Genomic DNA, 15,193 nt, shown 5'->3' with positions numbered 1-15,193 from the left:
GAAGCTAAAGAATACCAGTGAGTCTTGAGTTTCTCAGAGTGAGGTTCCATTGATGGCAGAGGCTGAACTCAGCAATGGATTGCTGCAAAGGCAAGTGGTCTGCCTCATGTTCCACCTCTGTTCTGGCAACTAACTGAGTGACCTGGTGCAATGTAGGACTGCACTGGTGGTATTCCAAGGGAGGCTGTATGGAGAAGAGAGGAGGCATGACTGTTGTTTTTTTTAGTAGAAGCCTGAAGGTGGGGTTCTACACATTTCAGCAGATCTAAGTCCAGTCAAGCAGTGTTCTATTGGTGGAATGTTTTCAAAGCAGCTACGCAGCTCTCTTAGAATTTCAGCTTTGTGGACTTACATGTGGACAGTATTCTCTGTTGTGTGAGTGCTATGCATTGTGCTTAAATTCAAGCAAAGATAATTAATCAACAAGTTGGATTTTCATGTTTCTCGCATGTCATTGCTCAAAAGCCGTGTTGAGTCAGTGACTGATACAACACGACTTCAGCATTCTCATCAGCCATGCATATACTTCCTCAGTGTATGTCCTCCTTGCACGTGTGCTTGAGGTGTCCCACCCTCCTAAAAGCCAATGCTTTTAGCTGGAGATAGTGGTAGTATGGAATGTTTGCTACAATATAAATATACTTTGCATTTGTATCAGGCTCTAGATGTGGTAAGGTAAGCTATGGCAGATGTATCATACATGATGTTAGAAGAATTGAGCATTTCACCCTTGAGCTGACAGTTACTGTCTTTGCAGTATACAGGAGTGAAATGTATGGAAGTTATTTCACATCTGGAAGGTCAGGGGCTGGCGGCTCAGCCTGAACTCCCAGTTCTCAGGTGCTCAGGGAAAGATTTGAAGCTTGCATCTTGCTGACACAGCCAAACATGTTATTTTCTGCTGGCTTTGTTGTGTGGGCTGCAATTTCTGGTGGAAATAAAGACAAGAAGAGGAAGCAGGAGTTGGGAGGAGAGCCATGATGAGTGCAATTGTATTTTAAACTGCTGTAGCTTTCACTTTTGTGAACATCTGTCCTCCAGACAAGTGCAGAAGTTACTTTTTCAGCTTAACGTACTTGCTAAGCCATGATTACTCCCTGAAGCAAGGCATAAATTTGAGCCAGAGTTCTCTTTCCTGGACAAGTAACAGTGTAATAGGGGAAGTTTCTTACTCATGCTTTATTAGGCAATAGAAGATGACACTTATTTTCCACAACTGTGAAAGATCACCTGAGGATTTCTAATAGCAGAATTTCACACACTAACTAAAAAAAAAGTAAATTAAAAAAAATTGATGGGTCACTGCTGGGAAAGTGTCTTTCTGCTACTGGGAAACTTGTTGGTTTCGGGCTGTATGCATTCCCTGAGGTGTTGCACGTTGCATCTCTAGGAGTGACTGTGATCTCAGATCCATCCAGTCCTTCACTTTCAAGGTCCTACTTTCAGCTTAAGGCTGCTAGTGAATGAACAGAGCTCTAAGTATGAAAAAACAAAAACAAAAAGTGTTTTGCACACAATCCTGAATTGCAACCTGCTAATAATCTATTTATTATATGATGGGATTACTTAGTGCTATCTTGTCATCCTGTGGAAACTGCTATGTTTCTGTGAGTCTCCCTTGTGCTTAGATCTTTGTGAACATTGTCTTGGTGCAACTTGCAGTTACAGTTCAAGAGGGTACTTTCCTAAGCTACTGAGGAAGAGGGGCTGCAAACCACCTATCCTGAACTACTGCTGTAGTCACCTGCAGAGAAGGCTGAGAAGTGTTGCTAGGGCAAACGAAGTGAGGTAGGCAGTTTCCCAGCTGTTCCTTCTGAGGCACTGGATCCAAGAGAAGAATTCCAGCAGCATGTTAATGCAGTTCATAGTTCCATCTTTTGCTGATGTTAGAGAATCCCCATAAAGGGCTCCTAGCTGTGCTTTTGCATGTCAGGGAATGCCATCTGAGATGTGATTGGTTGTATGCTTCAGTCTGGTCACAATTGCTTTCCTGCTGACAGTGCTTTGTCAGTCTCAGCTATTTAAGGCATCACTAAGTGCCAGGGAACCTCCTGCCTTTCTCCATCTGGACTTGGGGTTTGATTGTAGCATTTGGAAGGAGAAATAATCAACATTGTGTCTACAGTACAATAGAATCAGGGTTGGGACCATAATGTAAACCCGCAGTTTTCTAATTAGTGCTATACATTGGTAAATAATTAAAAGCTGAATGTTGCACAAACAGCTGACTGGATGTTACTGCTGGCATTGTTCCCTAAACTGGGATACTTCAGGAGAAGGTGCCTTTGATACCATGAGCTATCTTTCCATTCTGTATTGATTCTCTGTCTGCTTGGAGATTTTCATTTTATTACTTTTTCCTAGACCATCATCTTTCTTCTTACTTTCTTTTCTGTGTCTTCTACGCTTTTCTGGCTTTTAAGGCTTTACTTTTTTAACTTCACTGTTTCCAGGTCTACATGCCAGATTTCCTGTTCCTGCAACCCAGGTATTTGCTGGCCAATTTCATGTCCCTCCTTTCTGGCATTTACATGAGTGATGTGGAGTTGTCCTTGGCATTGCGAACAACTTTTGGTGACTTTTTCATTTCAAAGATTAAATTAAAAAATAACCTGTGGGCAACATTTAGGAGTATTGAGACAGGAGAAGTGAATAGATTGATTCACTTGGATTAAACATTAATGAAGGTCACAAAGCCCTCTTGCACTCACAAAGATATTTTTCTCTGTTCAGCTTCATGTTCATAGATCTACAATACTATAAAAGAAAACTCATTCTTTGAGTCAGTGTGAAGTGTGCTTTAGAGAGGAACTATGGAGTAATGTGTCTTTTTTGAGTATTAGGGATGTGTGTTGTCTTTGTGAGTTACAAAGGTAAAGACAGCCGTGCCTTTTGGCTTCTCACAGTTTGCTGAAGCACCAGAGCCGACCTGCTGAGAGGTTGTGTCCTTAGTAAGAAAACAACTTCCCTAAGAGACATGCACACACTTGCTCAATCAAATCTTGGCCTGATAAAACACAGCTTGTTTTCTTAATGGAGATTTGAAACTATGGCTACAAATAAAATGTAACCGCTTTCTTTGTAGAACAGAGAATCTGGTTTTAGATGTTCTACGTGTAGATTGAAGCAGCAAACTTCTTGCAAATGCTGCTGGAATTGCTTGGGTAGCCCTGGTGTCCTTGTTCCTATTTGGAAGAGGAGTTTGGCTAGCTGCAAGCCCTGGCTGATAGCAGCAGCTTTCTGAAGGTCTTCCACCTTGCTTTGGGTGTTAGGAGGTGAAAGGCTAAGATCTCATGAAAACTCCTCACCTCTGCTGGTGAGGGAGTGGGTGAGATGGGAAGTGTTTGCAGATACTGATGAGGGGCAGTCTGCTCATACAGAAGCTGCAGGGACAAGTTGTTGCTCAGTTTGCACTGCGTCTGGATGACAGAGTGGTCAGAGCGAGCGGATTGCTGACTCCAGCTGAGTGTTTGCGTGTCCTGCAGTGTCAGGGCTGACTTCTGAGAAACCACAAGTGTCAGCTCCATGCAGACACAGCTTAGCCAGGAGGAAATGGATGACAGTGAGCTGCATGCTGCCTACAGCAAAATATCAAAATTGCTGGCTGCTTAGTGCTGGTCTCTATGAGCTGCTAAATGGCCTGAGATGAAGCATGTGGCCTTGCCTGCATTTCCCAGGATTTTTCTGGGTGTGATTGTTGGTGGCCCAGCAGGGCAGCAATCTGCATGCAGAGCAATGCAGGACAGAGGGGCCTGTGTGGGGCCTGCAGAGCTGCGCTGCCGCTTCCTGCCGGGGGGCACGCTCTTCGAAGGGAAATGTGGTTGGGTTTCTTGGACCGCATCTCCTCCCCTGCTGTTCTCATGAGTGTTTCAGACACTGTCAGGCGTGGCCTGAAGTAGCCTTCATGTAAAGGGGAATAGAAAGGGCTTCCAGTGAAGGCAGAACCGTCGGTAACCACGAGCTATTGACCTATGGCAGCTGTTCATGGAGGAACTCAATTCAGGTAATCTTAGAACTTTCTAATGCCTCTGATCCCCTGTTGAACTTAGTTACCATGACAAAAATATAATGAAATATCACAGACATCACAGCATAATTGCTGCATCAATCTGCTGATTGAAGTATCCTCAATCTTGGTCTTCAATCAACCCACTGATTATCATTAGTCAAGTGTCCTCGTAAGTTGGATGCCTGATTAACAATGCACCACTTTAGAGCATGGATACTTTTGACTGTAATAGGATGGTTTCCCGATGCTTGCATGTTCACAAAATTGTGTGAATATGCAATGTGCAAGGCAACTGAATGTGCAAGATGACATAGCATCACTCTGATACTTACAGGGGAATTATTGAGGAAGTTGATATTTCATAACTTCAGAATTTTCTACGTGAAGAGACAGATAAATAATTCATACCGGTGACTGCAGTGCTTGTTCTGTCAGCTGTTACTGCAGTTACTTATTAACAGTGCTTCTTCCCACATTACCTAACAGCTCTGTTCTTACATATGACCTCCAGGCACTCAATTCTGTTACAGAAATGCGGAAGTGCAAGGTGAAATCCAGCAATGCCAGAAATTCTTAAAAGCTCAAGCACAGACTCCTGCAGTTGTCCTTTATCTGCTAATTTCTTACTGGTATTAAATAATGTCATTAAAGCAAAGAAGTCTGGAGACTTGTTCTCTCCTTGCTCCTCCCTTATCCCTGCTTATTGTAGATATAGCTGAGATTCACAGCTGTAGGTTTTATTTCTTCAGAAATGGGCCTCATGGTTGGCAAATGAGGTACAGGTTACCACTCTGTTGGCTCCATGTTAAGGTGTGGGGGGTGATGCACTTAGGGTCAGGATCCCAGCAAGTGTCAGCTTGCACTTTTGGTTGAACAATATTAGTGTTTAGCTGTGATTTGGTTATTGTTGGTTCTGTTATCTGTGATGGGCTTAGTCTTTCTGGTTTAGTCATGTTGGAAATAACCAAGAGATTATAAACTCAGTTCTAGTAACAGTTGCCTCTACTCCCCTGAAAGGATGTGCTGTCTTGCTCTGTGTATGCCAAACATCTGATGTGATATCTATCATGTAAAGGAAGGATGTGGGACTAGTGCTTTGATTTCCTCCTGTGTCACTGGGCTGCCCAGCACTCTCAGGTTGGAGCACTCCACCTTTCCCCAGAACAAAGATTCCCAAAAGCGGGGTCTGACTGATGACTTCAGACAGTATCCATTATAATACTGAGTTAAGGAATTTATAACCTCAGTCTGTTTTCTGCTACGCTTAATACTGCAATCTGAAAAATCCAAAAGACCTTTGGTGCATAGCCTTGTGTCCCAGCAGTTTCTTTGTAGTAAGATCTGAAAATCTGCGTTGATGCAGTTTTAAAATGTCTGCCTTATCTACACGTACTGTTCTAGGATTAAAAAATACTGATATTCATAGTGATGCCTTACTTGAACTTTAGAGCTGTAGATTTTTAGCTCTTCTCTTTCTACAGAAAACATTAAAGCAGTCGTGTGGTTGTACTCATGTGAGTATTTGCCATGCAGAGCAATTCACAAGCATAAAGCTGTGTGCCATTCTTTGTGACAAAGCCTTCAGCTGAATGATTTGCTACACTTCCATGGCTTAAATCTAGTCTCCTGAAAGCACAGTTGCATCTGCTTAAATTCATAAAGTCCCGTTCAAGTGTAGAAATTACAAAAAGTGTGAATTAAGTGATTAAAAACTAGATTTTAAAAATCTTTCTAATAAGTAGATGCAGGCTTGTCCATTTCCTTTCAGTAGCTGGGAAAAGTATTTCCTAGCAGGTGTGTGAGAACTCTCAGCTATTTTAATTCTTGCTTTTCTTGCTACCTTTTTTTTTTTTTTTTTCACTTGTGTTATCAGTGTATTTGCTCATCCATCAGTACAAATATGTGCTGTTACTGGGAGTCAGGAGAGAGAATATTGTTTTGTACATACAGATTTTAGGGTCCCGGGTACTTACTTCTCTTGGCTCAGTTTGGGCAGAGTACTGCAATTCTTCTGTACAAAAGAATGTTTTTGGTGTTTCATATTCACTCTTGTATTCACCTTCTTGCTTGAAGATCAGGATCCCTTCAGACTACTGCTTTATGTTTTGCCTATAGACACAGTAGTGAATTCAGGAGTTGGAACAAGCAGGATCCAGATAACTAAAGATACTGCTGATAAGAAAAGAGAGTAAGTTTCCTTCATTAATTTTAGGAGAGGAGGACTTCAAAGGCTGTTACCCATCCTACAGTGCATTCAGAGTGTGGCAGGAGTCAGATGAGTCCATTTGCTGATCTTTCTTATATGAGATACTGATATACTAGTTTTCCTAAGTAACATCAGAAAAAAACTGTCCATCTCATCAGGGAGTTTTTTGTTTTGTTTTGTTTTTTAATGATTTTTTTGTTTGTTTCTTTCTGTGTTTTTGCTTTGTAAGCATTTCCAGTGCTACTCCAGCACTTTTGTGTCTTTTTGAATTTTCCCCAGCTGTCCCCTTAGGGGAACAAATAAGGAAACTGTAGTTTCTCTTTCTTAAAGTAGATCCCCTTTTCTAAACTTTGCTTTGGGAAGTGTATCAAGTTCTCCCCCACCTCTGTGGCTGCTTCTCAGGGCTGGTGTGTGTATATCCATGCATTTTTAGAAAATAGAAATAATTTAATGGGATTCTGTATGCTTTATTTTAGACTCAGGCTGCGACTCAGTAACTGATACAGAAGCAGAAGACGAGAAAAATTCAGTTTACTCCTGCCAACTTGCCATGAATGAAGAACATGAATCATCCAAGAGAACTGGGGAGCATCTGGTGGTGCAGCCTGATCACATACGCTGCGGGGTACTGTATGGCTGTTTCTTGGGTTATGTTCTTGTATGCTAGTGCAACATGTAACGTTCTCTGCAGTAGACAAATTTACAACCTGGAATGTAGTCCCTAATTCATTTTTTGTTCCCTGCCCTCTCAGGCTCCTATCCTCATTGTCTCTGCTTTATAAGCTTGGTTTCCTAGGTCAGCAATAGCTTGGTAGTATGCAGTGTCACTTACTGATGCATAGTCTCGCTGACATGGCTACATGCCCTGTGTGTTATGAAACAAGTTCACACTCTTGACTCTTCGTCTTCCATTCTGGTGAGATTTAGAGCAGACAAGTGGAGTAAGGTGAAGGTAGTGAGCCAATGCACTCCAGAGCCTGGATGCAATCTAGTATGGCAGTTCTGGTGCTTGTCCTGTAAACTCCAAACAGCTTGGAGCTTAGCTTTCTATATGAAAAACAGCCTTTCTTACTCTGAGATCCTTTCAGATGGAAAACATTAATACCATGGACCAGGAGAGTAGGGTAAGGCACCAACAGCTTCACCTCCTCTGCAGCGTACATTTCAGTCACTGTGGTTGGCCTTCCATTGCTTGGCTTTGTGATGTGAGGCATGAGTGTAGGAAGGACTGAGTGTCAGAGTAAACGTCAGCTAACAGTTTAGCAAAGCTTCACAGCAGTGTTACTGCTGCTTTACATTACTTCCTCCTCTTTCCCCCTACTAGGGGCAGACTCACGCTCCAGTGCACTGAAACAAAACTCTTGATGTTTTTCCCTTGTCCCATGAGCTAGCAAAACGTCTGAATCTTGGTGCTTTTTCTTAAAGCACCAGTTAAAGCATGACTTTAGGGAACCTCCGCTTTTACTTAGAAGTTTCCCTGTAAGCATGAAGGTCAGATTCTAACAGGAATGAAATCTCAAATTTGGTAGCAACAGCCTATATCATGTCTTTGTAAAGAACTTTTGAAATGCTGTTGGCTATACCCTGAGGTAAGACCAGAAGTAAACTGTATGCCATCATATGATGGAGAAGGAGGAATAATAAGCTTTCACTTGACAAGTAGAGATTTCCTTCTGCTTTGGCAGGAGCTCAGCATGAAAAGAACAAAACTGCAAGTCCTATAGACAGGTGGATGGATTTATTGTGCAGTGTGCCTGTGTACATTGCAGCATGCTGGATTTGTAGCGTATCTGAGCCTCCTCTAACAAGAGTCGTGAAGTTTTGGTGCTGGGTTATTTTGATAGTTTCTGAATGTGCCTTAGATTATAGACATAATCTGCTCTCAGCCTGGGGAAAGTAGCATTCTGTCAGGGCAGAGGGGGAACTGACATAAAGGGTCAGATGTTTTAGGAAGTGTCCTTACTGTTGTGTTCCCTCTTTGTGTGTATAGCTTGATCACAGGATATTTTGAGAAGTCATCAAACTGCTGAACTGATGGACTGATTTAAGCTTTTACAGAGTTGTTGAATTAACACAGAGAAAACTGCATCTATGTGGATTTATTTATTTATTTATTATATTTATATTGCAACAGCTTGGTGCTGTTTCCCTTTGTATTTAATGGGCATCTGTTAGCACATTCACTTCATATGTTTCCAAAGCTTGGCTAGATATCCTGTTATTTTTGCTTCCTTGCCAGATTAACTTCTCCAGTGCTGGTGCCTGAGCCTACCACCACTAGGTGGCTGGTGGCAGAGGTAGTGAGATAGATATGCCTTGTTCCCTGGCTGTATCTGGGGACAAGCTGGACGGACTTTAAGTAACCTAATCTAGTGGGAACTGTCCCTGCCCATGGCAAAGGGGTTGAAGCTGGGTGTTCCTTAAGGTCCCTTATGACTGAAGGATTCTGTGTTGCTAACAGAGTATCCTTTACAATAATACTGAGGAATGTACAACTCCTATAGTACAGCTTCTTGGTGTTTTAAGTTAAGGATAAATTCCTTAACTGGCAAGAAGTGGGTAGGAATGAACTCTAGAACTCATTGTGGAAGAAGACTCACCTTGGTCTTGGACCATTTGATCACTTGTTGTCTGATGCTGCTGGGCTGCTTGCATTGGCCTAGCAAGGTTTATTACGTTAATCATAAATTAGGGAGAAGAAAGTCATTCCAGGTTTCTTTCAGATTAGTTATTATAATATATAGTGTAGTAAGCCTTGTAAACAGCTACAAGTCAGGTCTTTGATCTTTAAAATCCTGACTGAATGAGAACTGAGCAATATTACCTTGGTGGTGATAAAAGCTGCAAGGTATGACCCAGGAGATCTCCTGGTTTCCAGAACTGAGAACCTGCTCCAGAAATTCGCTTCCATAATTCACATAAGTAGATGTTAGACATGTCTCAGGCCACAATTAAAGACTTGAAATGTACTGAAATATTGGAGTTATTTAATGTCATAACCAACTTCTTAAAAGCAGAGACAGTGAGAATTTTATAAACCTGAAATTTTAGTCTTTTGAAGTTCTGACTAAAGACACATGCTACAGGGTAGAAAAAAGTAAGAGAAATTAGATAAAACTTATGCAAGTACTTTAATCTCCAGAATATGTTCATTTTAGGCTTCTTTATTTGTTTCTCTTAAGAATAGGGCTGTGCTGCTTGAAGGAAGAGGCTGCTGTGCTTGAAAAGAAGTCTGTTTTTAAATAGCATCACAGAGTTTTTGTGAGCTTAATGTCTGTATTTGTGCTACTGCAAAATGTAACAGAAGCCATCTGCACAGTCATTCCATAACTGGAAGATACTACTGAAAACCATTCAGGATTGTGGAAATTACAGATTAATTTATGTGTTAGTCATGATAACAACAAAATCACTGGAAAGTGGGCTTTAAAGTATTCTTATATTGTAAACCTGTATTTTCTAATGTCTTTTCTCTTAGGTACAGACCACTGTTTATATTATCATGAAATGTAGACTAGATGACAAAGTGAAAACTGAAGTTGAATTCTCTCCAGAGAACTCATCATCTGTGCGTGTGCTGGCTGAGTTGGAGAATGAATACACAATATCTGTGGAGGCTCCAAGTAAGATGGGCTGAGATTTGGTTTCCCACTTTCCCACCTCTCATTGCTTCTCTTCTCTCCCAATCTGCCTGTCCTGAAAAATATCAGAGGGGTAAGGGTAGAGACTGCAGTGTGGGGAACAGTGAGGCCAGGAAATCTTGGACTTGTGTTTTTATATGTGATACTTTTGTGGTGTGGAACTGGGGAGACAGCTGCTTGATATCTGTTTTCCCAGCAACAGTGCCAGGATTGCAGTGTGGAAACAGCGGGAATTCCACAGGCAGGTGAAACTGTGTAAAGCACTTTGAACTTAACTGGGTTAGTGTTATAATAATGTTAGTGTTTGCTGACACCATGAGAAGATAAATGCAGGTAAATAATTGATTATGGTACTTTTTTTTTTTTTTTTTTTTTTTTTTTTTTAATTGTTTGATGAACTCTGTGTGATTAGAGCTGAAACTCTTGCATTTTTATTCAGATATGTTCTGTCACTCTGGATATTTATATTTACGAAAGCTTAAGTTGTCTAAACTTTAGGTTCACTAAACTTTAAGGGCAAGGTTTCTGAGCTCTACGGACTGATTTCCCAGGATGGTTTTATTTATTCTGCTTTGGTCTGTCTTGTTGAAGAGCAAATATACTATGTCTAGGAATAGAGAGACTGATAATCATTATAGCAACTCCTGTAAAGACTGTCCAGTGTGTGGCTTTAAAGAAGATAGCCAAAGTCGCATGAAAATATTTAGCTTAATCTATTCTAAATCAAGACTTTGGATCTAAGCACCTGGAAACTAGCTTACATGTCCCCCAGCACAGGAGGGATGCAGAGCTGTTGGAGTGGGGTCCAGAGGAGGCCACAAAGATGCTCAGTGGGCTGCTGCACCTCTCTTATGAAGAAGAGGGAACTGGGCTTGTTTAGCCTTCCTTGTGTGGCCTCCCAGTACTTGAAGGGAGCTTACAAGCAGGAGGGGAACTGACACTTTACATGGTTTGATAATGACAGAACAAGGGAGAATGGCATTAAACTAAAAGAGGAGAGATTTCGGTCAGTTGTTAGGAAGAAATTTTTTACTCAGAGAGCAGTGAGATGCTGGCAGAGGCTGTCCAGAGAGCTGTGGGTGTCCCATCCCTGGAGGTGCCCAAGGCCAGGCTGGATTGGACCCTGGGCAGCCCGATCTGGTGCAGGCAACCAGCCCACAGTAGGGGCTTGGAATTAGATAATCTTTAATGTCCCTCCTAACCTAAGCCATTTTGTGACTTTGGATTATAAATCCAAGCTTTTCATTGGTGGAATGTTCAAGTAGGTTAGCTCTGTGTTTTTTAACAGTAAGAGAAATAATTTTTCTTTTTTTTTTTTTTTTCCATGTGTGACAGTGACTATTTCATTGTTTCATCAGTTGTTACAGCCAGGCAAATATACAGGAAAATACTAATTTCAGTGATATTCAAAATACTTGTGCTTCAGAGAGGAGTCCCAGACTTATGACTATAAACTGGGTAAAATATCTTGAAGCTCCCAAATTGTGTGTATGGGAGAAATCCTATGCCTGGGTAAACTTGGAAAGCTGAAATTCTTGTAAGCTGATTTCATTTGGAGACTAATGAGATTGGGAAAGGCTGCAGGATGCCTAGTAACTTCTCAGGTTCCTACTCCCTTCTTCCCCTCTTCTCTTACTTAATGGTGTGGTTTTGGACAGCACTACTCCAGAAGAAGCCAGGAGTGGAGAGAAAGAAGACGTCCTGTAATTTGAGGCAGTGTACTGCTAACATTAGTGGTTCAGAATAGTGTTAGCCTGCAGTATAGCAGGTCACAGGTGATATGCGTTGACATGCCTATGAAGAATGCAGTTCTTTCCTACCTGATATTCAAGTCAACATGATTTCAGTTTTTTCATGACTTTTCATTAATTTTATGCAAAAGAAACAAATTTTGGTATCCAGTTGGCAGCATCTCCAAATTCCTTCTATCCTCATGGCCTTTGAAGACTTGTTTCTCTTGTCTGTTCTTAATGATGATTTCTTTCCTTCCCTTTCAAAGATTTAACTTCTGGGACAGTGCCTCTGCAGATATATTCAGGGGACTTGATGGTGGGAGAAACGAGTGTCACCTATCATACTGACATGGAGGAAATCAGCACTCTGTTGGCTAATGCAGCCAACCCAGTACAGTTCATGTGCCAGGTAAAAACTCTAGCAAACAGCTGGAACATGGCTTTGAATATAAGCAAAAGTGTTTGCTACAAGGTAGCTCTTCTGAAATGAAGAAACACTATTTTAGGGACTTTTCCTAGCCCTGGTACCCCTATTTAGACCTTGATTTGAGAAGTTTGGAATGACAAAACTTGATACAAGTGAAATTACTACAGATGTTTGGATATTTGAACCAAAGGGTTTTTGGAAAAGGTGATGATAAAGAAATTCAAACTTTCTGAATTAAGTAGGATAAAATAAAAGTGTTTATTCTCAGCTCTTATTTCTTTAAAGCCAATCCTCAATTCTCATATGACTTTTTGTAGTTAGGGTAGCTGAGCCCTATTATAGAGTAAAACTTGCACAAGCACATTCTCCAGGTCTGTTGTCTTTACTCCCTGCATGTCCCTATTAGCTGTGTGACAGAAGCCTGTACAGTACTGTTGATCACCAGCACACCTGTGACAAAGAAGTTGTCTCTCACTTCCTTTTAAATTCAACTTAATAAGCGGTTATTACTGGGCTGTGCTGCTATCTGGGGAATAGGCATGCTCCACAGTCTTTGGCTAAGAACCAGCCCAAAAGCCAGAATGTATACCAGGGCAATTCAAAACCCATTTATTCATACTTAAAGCAGTAGCAATACTTCACTGGAATGGTGAAATTATAACCATCAAGGTAGTAGGAAGTCTTCTGTGCTTCCAGTTGACTGAATGACTCTTCTTGTACTCATCTTGTGGAGTGCATAGTTCAGTTTAAACGATCCGTTTCTGGACAAAGAAATCCTCATGTTCCTTACTTATTCTAAACAGTTCCACCTTAAGAGTTTATGCTTACTTTTTTTCCTATGTATACTAAATAAATAAAACTTAATACATCATCATGTTAATATCAAATAAATCTCCAGAATTCCACAAACAAAATCACTTTCCATCTATCTCTAGGCCTTTAAAATTGTGCCATACAGCATAGAAGCACTGGACAAACTGTTGACTGAGTCACTGAAGAAGAACATTCCTGCCAGTGGCTTACACTTGTTCGGAATCAACCAGCTGGAAGAGGATGATATGACAACAAGTGAGTTGAAAGATTTTTGCTTTATTTTTAAAATTTGTATCCACAGACTATTTTTAATTTGGAGCACATGGTTCTTGTATAGGCTGTCTGAAAAAGTCTTAAATCTTAGTCAGGACACTAAACTTAAGATGCCTATAGAGGGAGGATTGCATATTGTTTTGTGTCCCTTCTTTATTGCATATTGTATCTGTTTCTTATAGTTTGTCAGATACAGCTATTTAGACAGCTTCAGCCACAGCTGAAGTCAAAAGGCAGCACTCCCCAGAATGTCTCACTTGTTCTCCTGGTCCCATGTGGCATTTCTCCCAGTCCAGTCCTTTTCTAACCTTGTGAATCTGTTCTAATGTGCATAGTGGGCAGTTGGATCAGTGTGGTACCATGACATAGTTGCCTTACTGCAGCTGGAAATTAGTGAAATTCTGATCTAAGAGGTCCTTCAAAACCTCTCATCCTACCTACACTAGCTAATACAGTGCCAGATTCCCTGCTAAAGGGATTCAGACCTGGAGATGTGCTAGATACCTCATCTAATTTACTTGTGCAAAGTTAGTTCTGTTTTAAAACTGTATACGTACTTCTCAGGGTTTCAGTCCTACTTCAATCAGTGTGTTTGCTAGGATGTTTGGTTCTCATTTACTGTCTTTGTTGCTACTGGAGAAAAGCTTAGATTCTAACAGGCTTCTGTTCTCACAGATCAGAGGGATGAAGAGTTGCCAACGCTGCTTCACTTTTCTGCAAGATATGGGCTGAAAAACCTTACTGCTTTGCTGCTGACATGCCCTGGAGCACTGCAGGCCTACAGTGTAGCCAACAAATATGGTCACTATCCAAATACGATAGCAGAAAAGCATGGCTTTAAGGACCTCCGACAATTCATTGATGAATACGTGGTAAGAAGGATCAGCATTCTTCTACAGCAAGTGTGGACATTAAGCTTGGCACTGAAAGTGTTGTATATGAGGAGTGCTGAGGTGGTAAAGGGTGCAGTATGGTGTGGTAGGGTATAGGAGGCAGATGTATGGCCACCATAAAAGCTTCTGTGCTTGAGGGTTGGTTTCATCACTGGAGTCAGGAAAATTCATAGGGGAAAGTACAAAAAAAGATGGAATCACAGCCTGCTGTGCTGTGTTTCATTGTCATTCATCCATCCAGTGATGTTTCTGCAGACACATGGTTCCTGATGTACATTTCAAACCTCCTGATCTTGGCAAAACTGCAGCCCTTTCCTCTCCTTCTGTGTGGCAAATGTATGAGAGAGAGTTCTGCTGTCCTGTGAATCGAAAGTAGTTAGTATTGCTTGAGCGGCTGACTGCTATGAGGTTTCCTGTTAGTTTCAGAGAAAAGGGTGGTCTGTATACTCCCACTAGGTGTTACATGCTACTGCTATTGCCAGAAAGTTGAAACTGAATCTATAGCGGAGTTAAAATTTGTTTTCCTGGAAGTGCTCTGCATGTGGCAAAGCTCTCTTTATGATAAACTGTGCTTACCTCAAAATAGGCATTGATAAGCCTTTGTAATTTTAGAATGAATTTTTCTTGTATTCTAGAAGGTTGTAGATGTCAAGTAGAAAATAAAATTGAGGGGCAGAGAGGCAGTAGTGGTTATTCAGAATGGGTCAGAACCTCCTTGTTTCACTTTAATTACCTACCATTACAACTTAGATCATGGAGGCAGGCCCCAAACAGCGATAGTGTGGATTTAGTTCCTATGAGAAGCCTTAGTTTTTGGGAGTGGAGTGCTCTTGGAAGGTTTTTTCCACTAGCGGTGGGAGAGTGATGTATTTTGCTAAATGCTTATTCTTTATTTAAACAGATTCTTTATTTAAATAAGTTTTTGTTTTTTTTTTTTTCCCTTGGACTCTTTTATATTCAGGAAACTGCAGATATGCTGAAGAGCCATATTAAGGAAGAACTGATGCAAGGCGAAGAGGATGAGTCTGTTTATGAGTCCATGGCTCATCTTTCTACTGATCTGTTAATGAAATGTTCCTTAAATCCAGGTTCTGATGAAGAGCTTTATGAATCTATGGCTGGATTTGTCCCTGGTGCCCCAGAAGACCTTTGTATGTATAATCACTATGATATTCTGGGCTTAAAAACCTCAGTTGCT

General features: G+C 41.1%; 1 protein-coding gene across 2 annotated transcripts in view; it reads left to right on the top strand.

Annotated features, from left to right (window-relative positions):
- The window catches only part of PIK3AP1 (phosphoinositide-3-kinase adaptor protein 1), a 41,197-nt gene that overhangs the window by 14,264 nt on the left and 11,740 nt on the right, over positions 1-15,193 (top strand). For both annotated transcript variants that reach the window (XM_072340460.1, XM_072340461.1), the window contains exons 3-8: positions 6,692-6,840; positions 9,694-9,838; positions 11,856-11,998; positions 12,952-13,084; positions 13,778-13,974; positions 14,957-15,146. In XM_072340460.1, the coding sequence (XP_072196561.1) occupies positions 6,692-6,840; positions 9,694-9,838; positions 11,856-11,998; positions 12,952-13,084; positions 13,778-13,974; positions 14,957-15,146 (957 nt within the window). The remainder of the gene's footprint in view (positions 1-6,691; positions 6,841-9,693; positions 9,839-11,855; positions 11,999-12,951; positions 13,085-13,777; positions 13,975-14,956; positions 15,147-15,193) is intronic.

This window comes from Excalfactoria chinensis, chromosome 6 (genome assembly GCF_039878825.1).
Source record: "Excalfactoria chinensis isolate bCotChi1 chromosome 6, bCotChi1.hap2, whole genome shotgun sequence".
Taxonomy (NCBI): domain Eukaryota; kingdom Metazoa; phylum Chordata; class Aves; order Galliformes; family Phasianidae; genus Excalfactoria; species Excalfactoria chinensis.
Note: the sequence above shows the minus strand (reverse complement) of the source record. Positions and strands in the feature narration are given on the sequence as shown.